The sequence below is a fragment of the Poecilia formosa genome, unplaced genomic scaffold (assembly GCF_000485575.1).
Source record: "Poecilia formosa unplaced genomic scaffold, Poecilia_formosa-5.1.2 Scaffold45, whole genome shotgun sequence".
Taxonomy (NCBI): Eukaryota; Metazoa; Chordata; class Actinopteri; order Cyprinodontiformes; family Poeciliidae; genus Poecilia; species Poecilia formosa.
This window is the reverse complement of record NW_006799984.1, coordinates 1310914-1323843: the sequence shown is the minus strand read 5'-3', so window position 1 is coordinate 1323843 and position 12930 is coordinate 1310914. Positions and strand designations below refer to the sequence as shown.

General features: G+C 34.3%; 1 protein-coding gene across 1 annotated transcript in view; it reads right to left on the bottom strand.

Moving 5' to 3' along the window:
* nectin4b (nectin cell adhesion molecule 4b) overlaps positions 1-8347 on the bottom strand; it is a 32808-nt gene extending 24461 nt beyond the window's left edge. Inside the window, exon 1 of the mRNA XM_016671456.1 lies at positions 7983-8347. Within this exon, the coding sequence (XP_016526942.1) occupies positions 7983-8025 (43 nt within the window). The 5' untranslated portion in view covers positions 8026-8347. The remainder of the gene's footprint in view (positions 1-7982) is intronic.
* Between the last annotated feature and the right edge of the window lie 4583 nt (positions 8348-12930).

Here is a 12930-nt window from a genome sequence, read left to right as displayed (position 1 = left end):
AATTTTATGTTTATTTTGAATAATATTTATTTATTTCACATAAAATTAAAATGGTTAAACTTAATATGACATAAACAAAAGTCTGAAGATAAAAGCTCCCCATATATATATAAAGGTAATAGTAAGAAAATATATATATTATCTTTGTAATGATACAGCACTCTAATGAATCATTATACCTTGATAGAATATTATATTTCATTATTTTCTTAAAAGTAAAAATTGGCATATTGTTCCTTAAATTGAAATAAAATTTTCAATTTGTCTACATCTGATTTTGGGATATTAAAAAGTATCTGTTCCTCTCGGATTATAAATGCTATCTCTCTCAATAAATCTTTTTTGCAAATTGATAAAATGATGTTCTGTATTTTAAATATAACTTGCAGAACATAATATTCCTCCAAGTCATGAAATTTCATTAAATTTAAGTTGAACGATGAATTTGTTGGATCTCTGCAGCGTTTTCTGCTTATAAATCTAATGCCTGTTTTCTGCAAAATAAAAGTAGAATTTGTAAACGCTTTAAAGGCATTACCCAAAACTTCTGCACAAATAGAAAACAGGAAAGATCAGAGGATTGCATAATATCAAAAATGCTTAATCACTCAGTGAGTTTTTCACTTTATATCAATGCAAATTACATAAATGCAATGTCTACTATAAAACAAAGAAAACTTGATCTGTTAAGAGAGTCACTTTTTCCTTCAGTGTTTTACAAAGGAAGTGATGCACAGGCTCAATAGATTTGTTTACAGACAAACACTCCCAAAGGCCACAGCTGAAGCTTCGCCCAACCTGCTCGACTTTGACCTCAGCATCATGGAGAAAACACGCACGCTCCTAAAAGAAAGGAAGGGAAGGTCTGCACGTGTGCCAAGACTGAAGCACGGCTCTTCAAATGGAGTTAAGTCTTTTATTTTAAGACGTATTAAGGTTTTCCTGCTTCAAAGCGAACAATAGTGCAGAAGGTTTACTGCTAATCCTGATTTCCTCACTCATAAGTGACTGCTGTGGTTTTATCTCTGCAGGGCTTGTTACAGCGATGATGTAAAAACATCATTTTATATTGCAGAGTTCGGCATTTTTTGGTGATTTTTTTCAGTATTTGGTCAATTATCACTTTAGGGAAACAATTTATGAACCTTTCAATCACATGTTGCACAATTTTCACTATATTTGACATTAATCTTCATCAGACTGATTGTTTCCCATTTAAACTGTCTGCAAATCTGCCCAACAGGAAGTGAGGTCGATTCTCATAATATAAATGATCTTTGCACACCGCCTCAGGATCAGGATGTTTTGTGCCAGCTAATGTTTTCTCAATAATTACTGAGACTCATAAGTGGCTTAATGTTTTTAATTAAATGAAAAGTTTCCTGGTGTCTAGATCTGGTCTCTTCTGGCTTTAAAACTGCTGCTGCTGAACTTTACAGCTCCATCAGCTGCATCCAAGCTGCACAGCGGAGCATTAACAGAGATCCTTCCCCTTCCAGCAGCTGTTAATTCCTAACAACAACCACTGCTCTCAAAAGACTAAATAATCTTCACATCCTTGTTGGTATTTGTTCAGTTTTACTCATTTTGAAGAACATTCCTGCTCTTATTTCTCGGAAACGTTTTATCATCACATGTTGCAAACTAATAATTACGTTAGTTGATTATTCTGATAATTAATCAAATAAAAACTTGGCACATTTTGCACTTTAAGTCTTTATTATGCAATATTAGAAATATATTGAAAAACAAACAATTCAAGTCATTTTTAAGTAAGAAAATAAACATTTTATTGCTGAAAATGCAGTAACAGCATTCCCTGATGATTTGTAGCAAATGATGAATCTGCAGCTAATAAATACTTAATACTTTACATCATCATGTGAAAAGCTCAGCGGTTTCTGCTTGACTTAACATTAATAAGTCAGGGATGATCTGTTGTTTATATTTTGGATTAACTGATTAATAAATGGACGGTAAAAGGTTTTAATAGAAGTGTTTTTTTCATTTTGTTTGGTTTTTTTGCACATCCTTCTTGAAAATGAGATCTGGATCTCAATATGGTTTTACCTGGATAAATAAAGGAAATAAAACAAAAATAAGTTAAACTTGTGTAGCTCCTGGTTGAACTTTTTTACAGATTTTGTCCGGTTTTGTCTTAATTACTGCTGTTATTCTCACAGAAATTTGCCTATTTTGAGTTTCTATAGCCTAGTCAATGATTAATTGATTACTAAATTAGTTAATTATTTCAATAATCAATTCATCTGATTAATCCTTTCATCCCTTATTGTAAATAGTCTGTTTTTAATGCACAAATATACCCGGCATTTTAATAATTTTTTAATAATTAGCAGATGTGCTAAGAAGAAACTGATGTAGGAGAACTTCCTGTGATGATATTGTCATTTCATATCATAAATGTTCAACTTGAATGAATGAACTTGTAGTTTTCTTTAGTATTCACTGCACAGACATGACATTTGTCTCCTTTGTGCTTTTTAGAAGGTCTTTTGCAGATTCTACTCAGTATGTTAAAACTCAAATTTATTTAACTCAATTCCCTTTTTAACTTTGCATTTCCAGTAAAGCTGCACAAACAGATCAAATGTTGAACCCAATAACTAAAACACAAAGTTTTGAACAATCATTTCACTTGATTTTATATATTTTCAGTATTTCAACCCAAATTTGAAGCTCTGGTGACATTTTCAGGCACGTTGCAGTTTTATTTCTTCTTTCTAGTTTTTTAAGACTGACGGAAACTCAGCTCTGTTGCTCATTAGTGGCTTTTACCAGTTAAAGGTTGCATTTCACCATGAGAGCGGTGAATCAAAAACTCAGACCAAACAAATGAACTTTGATTCCTAGGACGAACACGTTTATTCCTTCTCTGGTTACTGATTCACAAACCCGATAAATGATTACAGAGTTGCCAATATTGGGCACAAAATCCCACGGATCCTGCAAGGACGCAAGGACATCTGGGATGTCCAGATGTCCCACAGAGAGACGAAAAGTCAGTCTGCACTGCAAAACACAACATATTACCAGGTATTTTTGTCTAGTTTCTAGGGCAGATACCTTATTGCCCTTAAAATAAGACAAAAACTAACTTATAAATAAGTTTTCAGCAGGAAGTAGCTTCTTGTTTCACATCAGTAATTCCTTAACATTGATGAAAACGTTCTAGATCTAAAGGTAGATTATTTCACTAATAATATGAGATAAATGTCAAGTTATAAGTGAAATAATCTGCCAGTGAAACTAAACTACATTTTCATCAATATTAAGGAATTAGTGATGTAAAACAAGCTGCTATGTCTTGCTAAAAACTTACTTATAAGTTAGTTTTTGTATTATTTTAACTCTACCAACATATTTTCACTAGAAACTAAACCAGAGTTGGTTTTAACTAGTTATATCTACTCACTTACATTTACTTGAATAACTTTTTGAAAAATATTACTTTTGGGAGTATTTTTACTACATTGCATGCATTACTTTTATTTGAGTAACTTTATTATGAAGTATTTCTACTCTTACTTGAGTAAAACGTCTGGATTTTCTACCCACTGAATGAAAAACAAACATTTTTTAACCAGAAATTCACCAAACACAGAGAGACACACCTGCAGTTTTTGTTAACGTTTCATCAGTTTTATATTGAAAGAAACTGATTTGGAAACATTTTCTTTTGCTATTTTTTATTATTTATATTAATTATATCCTTACAATACCAAAATTTCCTCTTAACTTTATATTTTATTCCACCTGATGATGTAATTTTTAAATATTAATTGATGATTTGATCAGTTACTCAGAAGTTGAGTAAATACTTTTTGACTCTTACTTGAGTCATTTCTTGGACGGCTACTTTTTACTTTTACTCAACTAAAAATATGTTAAAGTAGCACTACTCTTACTTGAGTACATTTTGTGGGTACTCTGTCCACCTCAGACCAAATTTCTTGGTTAGATTTTGTGTTTTTGCAGTGCAGGAGAGAGAGAGACCTTGGATGGACACTCAGATTAAACGAGGTTTTAGAGGAAGCCAAAGACGAGATAAAAAGATAAACAGCAAACAGAGAGGAAGAGTTAACCCCTGTTCACACACTCTAGACAAACACGACTTCACAAAGCTGCCCTTCAGGCTTTCCCAGTTCCCTCAGAGTGACAGTAACTCCATCACACCTGAGATTATCACACCTGTTGAAACCACAAGCCTGATAAGAGTATTTTTTCTTCTAAATGGAGCGAGAGTCTCAGACCTCGTTTCTGTTGGTGGCTTTAAACCACAGAGGAGGGAAACAAAAGAGACGAGCAGCAGAATTAGTCATGAAAACGGGAAGATGCCGGTTGCACAACAACCTCTGATTCATGTTTAGAAGGAGGAATGCGCCCGGGCAGCATTCTGTCGCACCTTCAGACAACTTCCATCGTCTGAACTACGTGGACATCCACGACTTTACCTGCAGGCGCCTGAGTTCAGACAGCAACAACTTAACTCACAGTTTGATAGAGCGGGTTTACGCTGATCTGAGTAGAAAACATGTTTTATTAACAGCACTTCTCTGTGCTTTAAAGCAAGTGAACAAAATAAACTGCCTTTCGTGTTTGTCTTGTAGTATCTTCTAATAAACAGCTGAGTGAGTTTTCTTTAGTCATTTTCACCAAAACCGGAAAACTAAAGAAGCTTTAAAGGGGTTATCATGATAACACGTTTAAGCCATCGAAATAAAAAAGTTCTTATGGAAAAAAAAAATATTCTAGTTACAGAATTTTACATTTTATCTGATTAAAAAAATGTATAAAACATCTTCATGCAAATTCAGTTTTTATAGCAGGAAGTTATTTTGCACATAAACTTGTGCAGTCATTGAAAGATTTCTATCTAGTTTCTAGTGTAAATACCTTACTGCACTTTAAATAAAACAAAACTCACTTCCAAGAAACCTTTTAACAAGAAATAAGTCTTGCTTTAATGTCAACAACTCCTTAATATTGATGGAAAAAATGTTTCTGCTGACAGATTATTTCACTTATACCTGGTACTTTTTCATCAATATTTAGAAATTATTGACGTTAAAGCGACCTCTATTTCTTGTTGAAAAGTTTCTTGGAAGTTTGTTTTGTCCTTTTTGTACTTCCATTTGGGTTTTTGCTGCTTCCAAAAACATCCAGATGTTTTTTGGTGTCTGGAAAATCAGCCATTTCAAAAACCTCCCGATTGTAAAGTCACATCCTACGGGGACTGTGCCATTTCCTAGAGACTCAGAAGAGCTCCAGCACTTTTGGTCAGCTGGTTTTACTGCTGTATGCGCTGTACAATGGCTGCTGGAAAAGACAAGTTTGGTATTTGCTTACCATCCAGAAACTACTAGCTGCATTTTTATTGGTTGAGTAGGAGGCTCCACTTTTGCTTTTCAGTTGTATAATTGTGCATTAATAGGTCACCTTTAAGTTGAGGACAAAAACGCCGTAGGAATGCAGATGGAGTAACAAACAGGAACGACCAACTTCAACAAAATAGAGCACTGATTCTTTCAGCGTCGATGTGAACTCTAAGCCAAAATCCATCATCCTGTCAGGCTGATTACTCAACAAAACATTCAGAGTGACGTTACCTTAAGAGGACATTCTGCATTTTAAAGTCTGTTTTTGGTAAACAACTCAGAGTCTTACAGCCTTTCAAATTCAACACAAACATCTCAGATATTTCAGATCTTCCAGAGCTGGTGTAAAACTTAAGGGCTGATCCTTGAGGTTTTGAAGCACCACGGCTCAGTCTCCATCAAACACAAGTCAAAACGTCCTACTAAAGATCTCCACTGGAAGCATGAACTTACTGAACTGTAACACCAACATTTCTGTGTTTATAAGCTCTTCAGGACATGAAATATCAGGAGAAACAGCAGATTAAGCCTGCTGATAAATACCTCTGTGTTGAAACTACACAATCTACTAGAATATAGATGAAAACACAACACAGGTCTGCAGAAAAACCCCACCAACCTGCACACAATCAGCTGCTACATCTCAACACTGACAAACACATTTTTAACCTCCCTGTTGATTTTACTTCATGTCAGGGTGGGAAATGTCAGCAAGAGGACGTTTGCATTCTTCAACACCTCCCACACAATGTAACATTAGGACATTTCAGCAGCGAGCGCTGAGGAAAAAAACTAAAAAAGAAGTTTCTCCAACAGTCTGCTGCTTGGTTTTCACCTTTTTGATCCCACAAAATTAAACATATTCCCCTAATTCTAACCGGTGTTTATTTTCTCTGATTCATCTTTACATTCAGTGACAAAAGACAACAGATGATCCAACTTAAATGTACTGCATTAATTGGTCACAGGTAATCAAATTAACTTTATCCAAGTTACTTTAGTTGCCTAGTTAAACAAAAATAAAAAAAGTAAGTTTGATTAACTTCATTTAATTACTTGGGACCAATTAACATATATGTTTTAGGTTGGAGCTCCATTTGTCCATTATTTTGTCTTTGCTGCCCTCTGAACTCTCAACCAGCTATAAAAACATGGCCGCTCACATTTAGCCCAGCTGCTCCTGGAGGTTTCTACCTGTTTCATGTTAGTTGTTTCTCTCCCCTTTCACCACATGCTTGCTCAGTAGGAGACAGTAACATAATGCAACAGGCATTCACATTAAACAATCCTTTGAATTAAAAGGTAATATTTTATCATTTGGGTTGAACTGGACAGTCTGGGCTGATTTATATCGGCTCTAAATTAATTTGATTTATTTTTTAAGTGCATTGAGATAATTGTTCTGAAATGGTGCAGTAATAATGCAGTTATTCAGAAACATTTGCATTGTTTTTAATGTAAATCTGCATTAAAAATATACTTACTTGACAGTTTGAAAACATATTGTTAAAAGTTTTAAGCTAAATTCCCATTTTATTTATTATTTTTGTTCAAATTCTGAGTGAAAGAATAAAAAAAACAACATGCAAATCCCAACTACGAAATATTAAAATTTCCTTAAAAATTCAGAAATACTCTTGACTATTTATAATGCAGAAGATATCTGTGCATATTACAGTAAAATAAACATTTTTTAAAGAGAACTGGTTATGAAATGCAAAAGAAAAGGAGCAAGTCCAAACTTCGCTCTAAAATATCTCCAAGATGTTTTTGCTCCCTGAGGTAATTATGATCTCTGTGCAGCCACACCTGAACAAATGCGGGATTTCTTAAGTTCTCACCACAAAAATAAAGAATATGCAGAATTTCCTGAACAAGAACAACTCACAACAAACGTCACCGCCTGGGAAGAGCTGAAGATTAACATAATAACTATAATAAGAGCTCGAAACACGCAGGGAACTGTTTCAGACAATGCAAGCAGAAAGCTTTTTTTCCAATACTTTCTTTCTCTTCGATCATAAAAAGTTGGCAGGTACGTCAGATGCAAGACATACTTAAATAATAAGTTAGGAGGAAACAAGCAAACCTCCCAAACAGGAACAGAAAGCCTTTCAGCAGCAGCAGCATTTTACGAGCTGCAGTAGTTGTCAAACAGGCTGAGAGTTTGTTTCTCTACAAAAGTAGAAAAAATAGATGAGTTTCTAAAACAAAGCAACTGAAAACATGAAGGTTTAACTTTGAAATTCCTTAAAATGAAGATTTAAAACCTCACCAGCAGCCTTTAGACTTAACTTTGTTTGAATAAAATGCGTGCAAATCAAAATTAAAACCAAAGTAAAATGAAATTGAGTTCTTATCTTAATAGCTTTACACGTCACGCAGTGAGTGGGGCAACTTTAACACCCACCGCGCTGTTTTCTCCTGAAATGACCGCAATCTGCGTGTTTTTTATTAAATGAAAAGTTACTTCTGCTGAATATTTGCACTAAAATCAGATTAAATCTAAATCCTTTCAAGTCTGAACCTTAAAGCAGGACTACATAGCTCAGAACCGGTTTAATCAGATTTCCAAAGAAAGCTCACCGACAAGGAGCAGAAGAAGCATTAGTCCGGTCATCGACTCCATCTGTACCCCGAACTGGAACTTTTAGTTTCCCTTTTTGGCTGTTTAAATTATCATGTTAAGCTTTCATAACGTGCACAGGACGTTCTCCCTCTTCCTCAGCTCCTCTTCGGGGGTTTTAGTCTAAAAATTCACATTTGCCCACGAGTGGACGGGAATGTCGTTCCTTTGGAGCCGCGCTGACTTCATTACAGGTGAATGCAAATTGCAGCAGGAGCGGAATAAACTGTTACAGCAGCAGAAAGGAACACGGCGCGTATTTGTCTAACAAAAACCTGTCCGCTCGTCACGCAGAGGCGCACCGCAACCTGGGCAGGTTGGAGCCGCTGCTACACCTGTCGGGATAAGCCCCGCCCAAGTTCAAATGACGCGTTCAGGTGTCTGTGAAAATTTAAGTGTTTCTTAAAATGAGGAGATTCACTAAATGATACCTGAGTGGTTAATTCTACATTTAAAAATGAATGAAAAAATATTTTCAGTATTGATTATTTTATCAATTATTCATCAGAATGGTGGAATGTCACTTAAATGCTATATGCAGAGTTGGGTAGAAACTAGTTACATTTACTCAATTACTTCAGTAACCTTTTTGAAAAAACATTAATTTTAGGAGTTTGTTTGTTTGTTTTTTTTACTTTGTTGTACTCTTTACTTTCACTTGAGTACTTTTATTACAAAGTATTTCCACTCTTACTTGAGTAAAATTTTTGGATTTTCTACCCACTAAATGAAAAACAAACATGGTTTAACCAAAAACTCACCAGGCACACACCTGCAGTTTTTGCTAAAGTCTCATAAGTTTTTGAAAATAAAAAAACGATTTTGAAAAAAATGTTTCACCTGATGTAAATTTTTTTATTACTTAAATAATTATTGTCTTTTTCATCCTTAAAATACTAAAATTTCCATTTAACTTTACTTTTTTGCTCTGTGTGATGATAGAATTTTTAAATATGAATTGATTGATGACTTGATCAGTTATTCAGTATTTGAGTAAACTTTTTACCAATACTTTTCTACTTTTATTGAATAAAATTACATTGAAGTAGTGCTACTCTTACTTGAGTACAATTTTGGGTACTCTATATTTTTTTAAGAAATGCATGTAAATGGTAAACAAAAAAAGTTTCAACTGCACAGAACTTCATCTCATGTAAAGTTTCTATCTTCTTGGATAGAAACTTTTTGAACTACTTTGAATAATTAACTGAATTTATTGTACTGCTTGATAACTAGCATCAATTGGAATATGAATGATTGAATTATTATCATTATTATTATTATTATTATTATTATTATTTTGTAAATTGTCTCCAGATTATATTTTTGCAAATTGGCACAAATTGAATTCTTTAATTGATGCTGATATCTTCCCATCTTGAAGTATATAGCTTCTATATATGTCACATTTTTATTTAAAGCATAAATGTGAATTAAAAGTGATGCCACTGACATGAACAAACTGTTATTTTACATAAAATAAACAGATTTTTACTCACTAAATGTGTGCATTTCTTACGTAAATACGTTATTTTATGCCTCATTTTATCAATTTCTTAAATGTTGTATTCATGTTCAGGTGTATTTAAAGACATAAATTAGATTTTTTTTTTTAAAATATGTACAAAAAATGTTTAGTCAGAAATCTCAGTACTCAATATTTTAGTTTTATTAAATCTCGATGGAGACTTTTAAGAGAAACCTAAATTTCCCAGGGGCAGTGAATGCATCATGATTTGGTTTTGCCAAAGCATCAGTTGCTTTGTGTTGTTTCAGTGGCTTATCTGTTGCTTCAGGGGTTGCATGCAATAAATAGGCGTCTTCATTTATTCATACAGATGTTTTGCAGCACGTGACGCAGAGGCGTAACGCTTTGTTTTGTCCCAGATTAAATAAATACAAACTGACTGTGATGTTGATTCACTCGCTGCGTAGTAACAACAACCGCAATGAAACATGCTGCTTTAATTCACTGATTAAGAAATGTTTATGTTCCACCAACACACTCCGGTTATCCTGTTGCATTAAGCAAGTCTTTTGTTGCACAGCTTAATACACACATGCATCATAAAGTGATTTCATGGCATCGGTGCGAGGAGCCTCGAGGCAAACTGTCAGCTGGTGCTTTTATCTGTTTTGAACATGTTTCCAGTTATGTTTATGCAAATCCATCAGAAGGAATGAATGAGAAAATCACATCCCACAAAGCTGCATGTCCAGTCTGGATGTTCAGAAATATTCCTGCTGATGATCTGCAGTTAAACAGCAAATTATGATGACCATATGGACAAAGAAAGGAAGAGTAAAAATCTTCTTCTAAGTTTTAAAAGTTGAACATTTGCCAGAAAACCCCCCCTGAAATTTTGAGATTAATCTCAGAAATGCTCTAGAAAAAAAAAACTGAACATTTTTGAGGTTCAAAAGATAAAATTTTCAAGTCTCAAAGGTAGAAAATTCCTCAGTTTGAAAAGTTGAACATTTTCCAGAAAAAAAAGTGAAATTTCGAGATTAATATCAGATAAATAAAATAAAATAAATAAATAAATAAACATTTCAGATTTTGGTAAATTAATCTAAGAAATTTTCTAGAAAAAACATGAACATTTTTGAGGTTCAAAGTAAAAAAAAATTTCAACTTGGAAATTTTCTAAAAAAAAAAAAAGTCTCTTTTTTTCAAGCAAATTTAAAATTTTTCAAACTCAGATGTTTTTCTAGAAAATATCTGAGATGAAGCTAAACATGTCTGGTAGGAAAACATGAGGTTTACGTGATGCCAACTCTCGCCTGCAGGTGGCAGTATTTCTAACTTCTACTACAGCATTGTTGCTGCCTCAGCGATGATTGAAGTCAACAAGTAAAAAAAGTAACAATTACCGTCATGCATGAACGTAAATATCGCATATGTTTTTGCAAATATCTAAATTAAAAGTTCAAAGGGTGTTATTCCTTTTAGCATCACTCTGTCGAGAGAACAACAACCTGTTGATTTACATTTAATTAATGAAGAAGAAGTTAAAGTTTAAATCAACTGTCTGGGTAAGGTAAGGTAGGTAAGGTAATTTTATTTATATAGCACATTTTCAGCAACAAGGCAATTCAGAGTGTTTTACATGAATTAAAAGGAAATACAAACGAAATGTCAAATGTCATCTAATGTCACAAATGTTTCACATGAAACTTTACTCAGTTTTATAAAACTTTACTCAGTTTTATAAAACTTTACTCAGTTTTATAAAACTTTACTCAGTTTTATTGAAAACTGAGTAAAGTTTTATCACAAGAGCTCCAGAATTGTCAACATTGAATGATTAATATTGTATTGAAAACTGAGTCAGTTTCTCAACTGTCTTTCAAACTTTAAAATACCACAAATAGAAACGAGCAGATGTCATCAAACCACAGGCAAAGTGAAGTAGTTTAGATCGACTGAGATAAATGACAACCAAAAACTGATAGATGGCTCTGACAGGAAATAAAACATTTCAGATTACTGAAAAATGTGTAAGAAATAACTAAAATAATGATTGATCAACACTGTAATACATAAAAACACAAACAGGATTGATAACCGTCGCTTTAGTAAAGTAGAATAAAATTGTAAGACTTAATTTAAGACTTGAAAAAGTGGGAACAGAAAATATGTTGAAACTTCTGCTTTTTCTGACTGAAACCAGCTGGGAAGCACAGAAACACTCAGAAAAGAATTAAACACTGTTAAATTAATTTATTAGCTGTAATATTTTGTGCAGAAACAAATTAGACAAGGAGTATTTTACAAAAGGAAAAAGGAGTAAAAGTAATTTAAAAAGTACATATAACCAGAGTATAAAGCTATATTTAAATATGTATATGTTTATTTCGGCTGCACAGAAGGCGTGCAGGTCAGACGATGGGCTTCTTGTCCATCTTGATCGTCTCGTAGGTGTCTGAGGTGCGGGACGTCAGACCCTGCAGGACACAAACGCTGAAAAACTCACTGATGCAAGGTTAAAAACGGCTTTACGCAAGCAGTTCCTGCAACCAGACCGGGCGTAAAACAGCGACAGCCGGCTGCTTTATTCAGCAAAAACCAAAACAAAAACAAAAAAGTGACTGGCTCTCACTTTTCCCTCCAGTGCCTTTTGAAAAGTAATTTTTAGCATTAAAATAAGAAATCTTACCGCATAGATGCCTCCGCCTGCAGGCTGCTTCTGTAGGACGGAAACAAAAATATCATCAGGAGGATTCAGGATTTGGAAATAAATGTCCTGAATATCTATACCCCCCTCTTTGAGCTGCATTTTAATTTAATTTCATCTGAAAAGTTTAAGACTGAAAAACAAAAACATCAGCAGGAAGCAGGATCTGACACCAGGGTGACAAGTGGAAACTCTGAGTGTGAAAATAAATAATGTAGGTTGGTGGTCAGCTCGAGCTTACAGGAAACGATTGAGCTCTGAAGAAGAGCTACCACAGAAGTCACATAAATAAAATGGCACCCAATTCTTCAACACAAACACAGGTTTTTACCTCTGGGTGGCTGCCGGATGCTTTATTCGATGGACGCATCTGAGAAAAATCAAACCAGAAACGTGGAAAAATATGATTTTTAAGCAAAAATAAACTGAAATCAGCTGCATTTTTAAACAAAACGATAACACCCGCACGAAAGCTTTGTTATTTTTAATGGGTCTTACCCTCAGCCTGCAGTACAGGACGGTGAGAATGATGCCGTACAGGATCAGAACCCCATCCAGGATGTAACACACGTTCATGTCTCCAGCTGCTTCTACGAACATCATCAGCGAATAAACAAACTCCCGATTCAGTAAAGACGGATCAACAGAGGGCTGGAACGTACCGGAGAAGGAGGCGAAGGAACCGCTTTGTTCGCTCCCTTCGTCAGAGAAACGTCGACGCGTCTGAAGA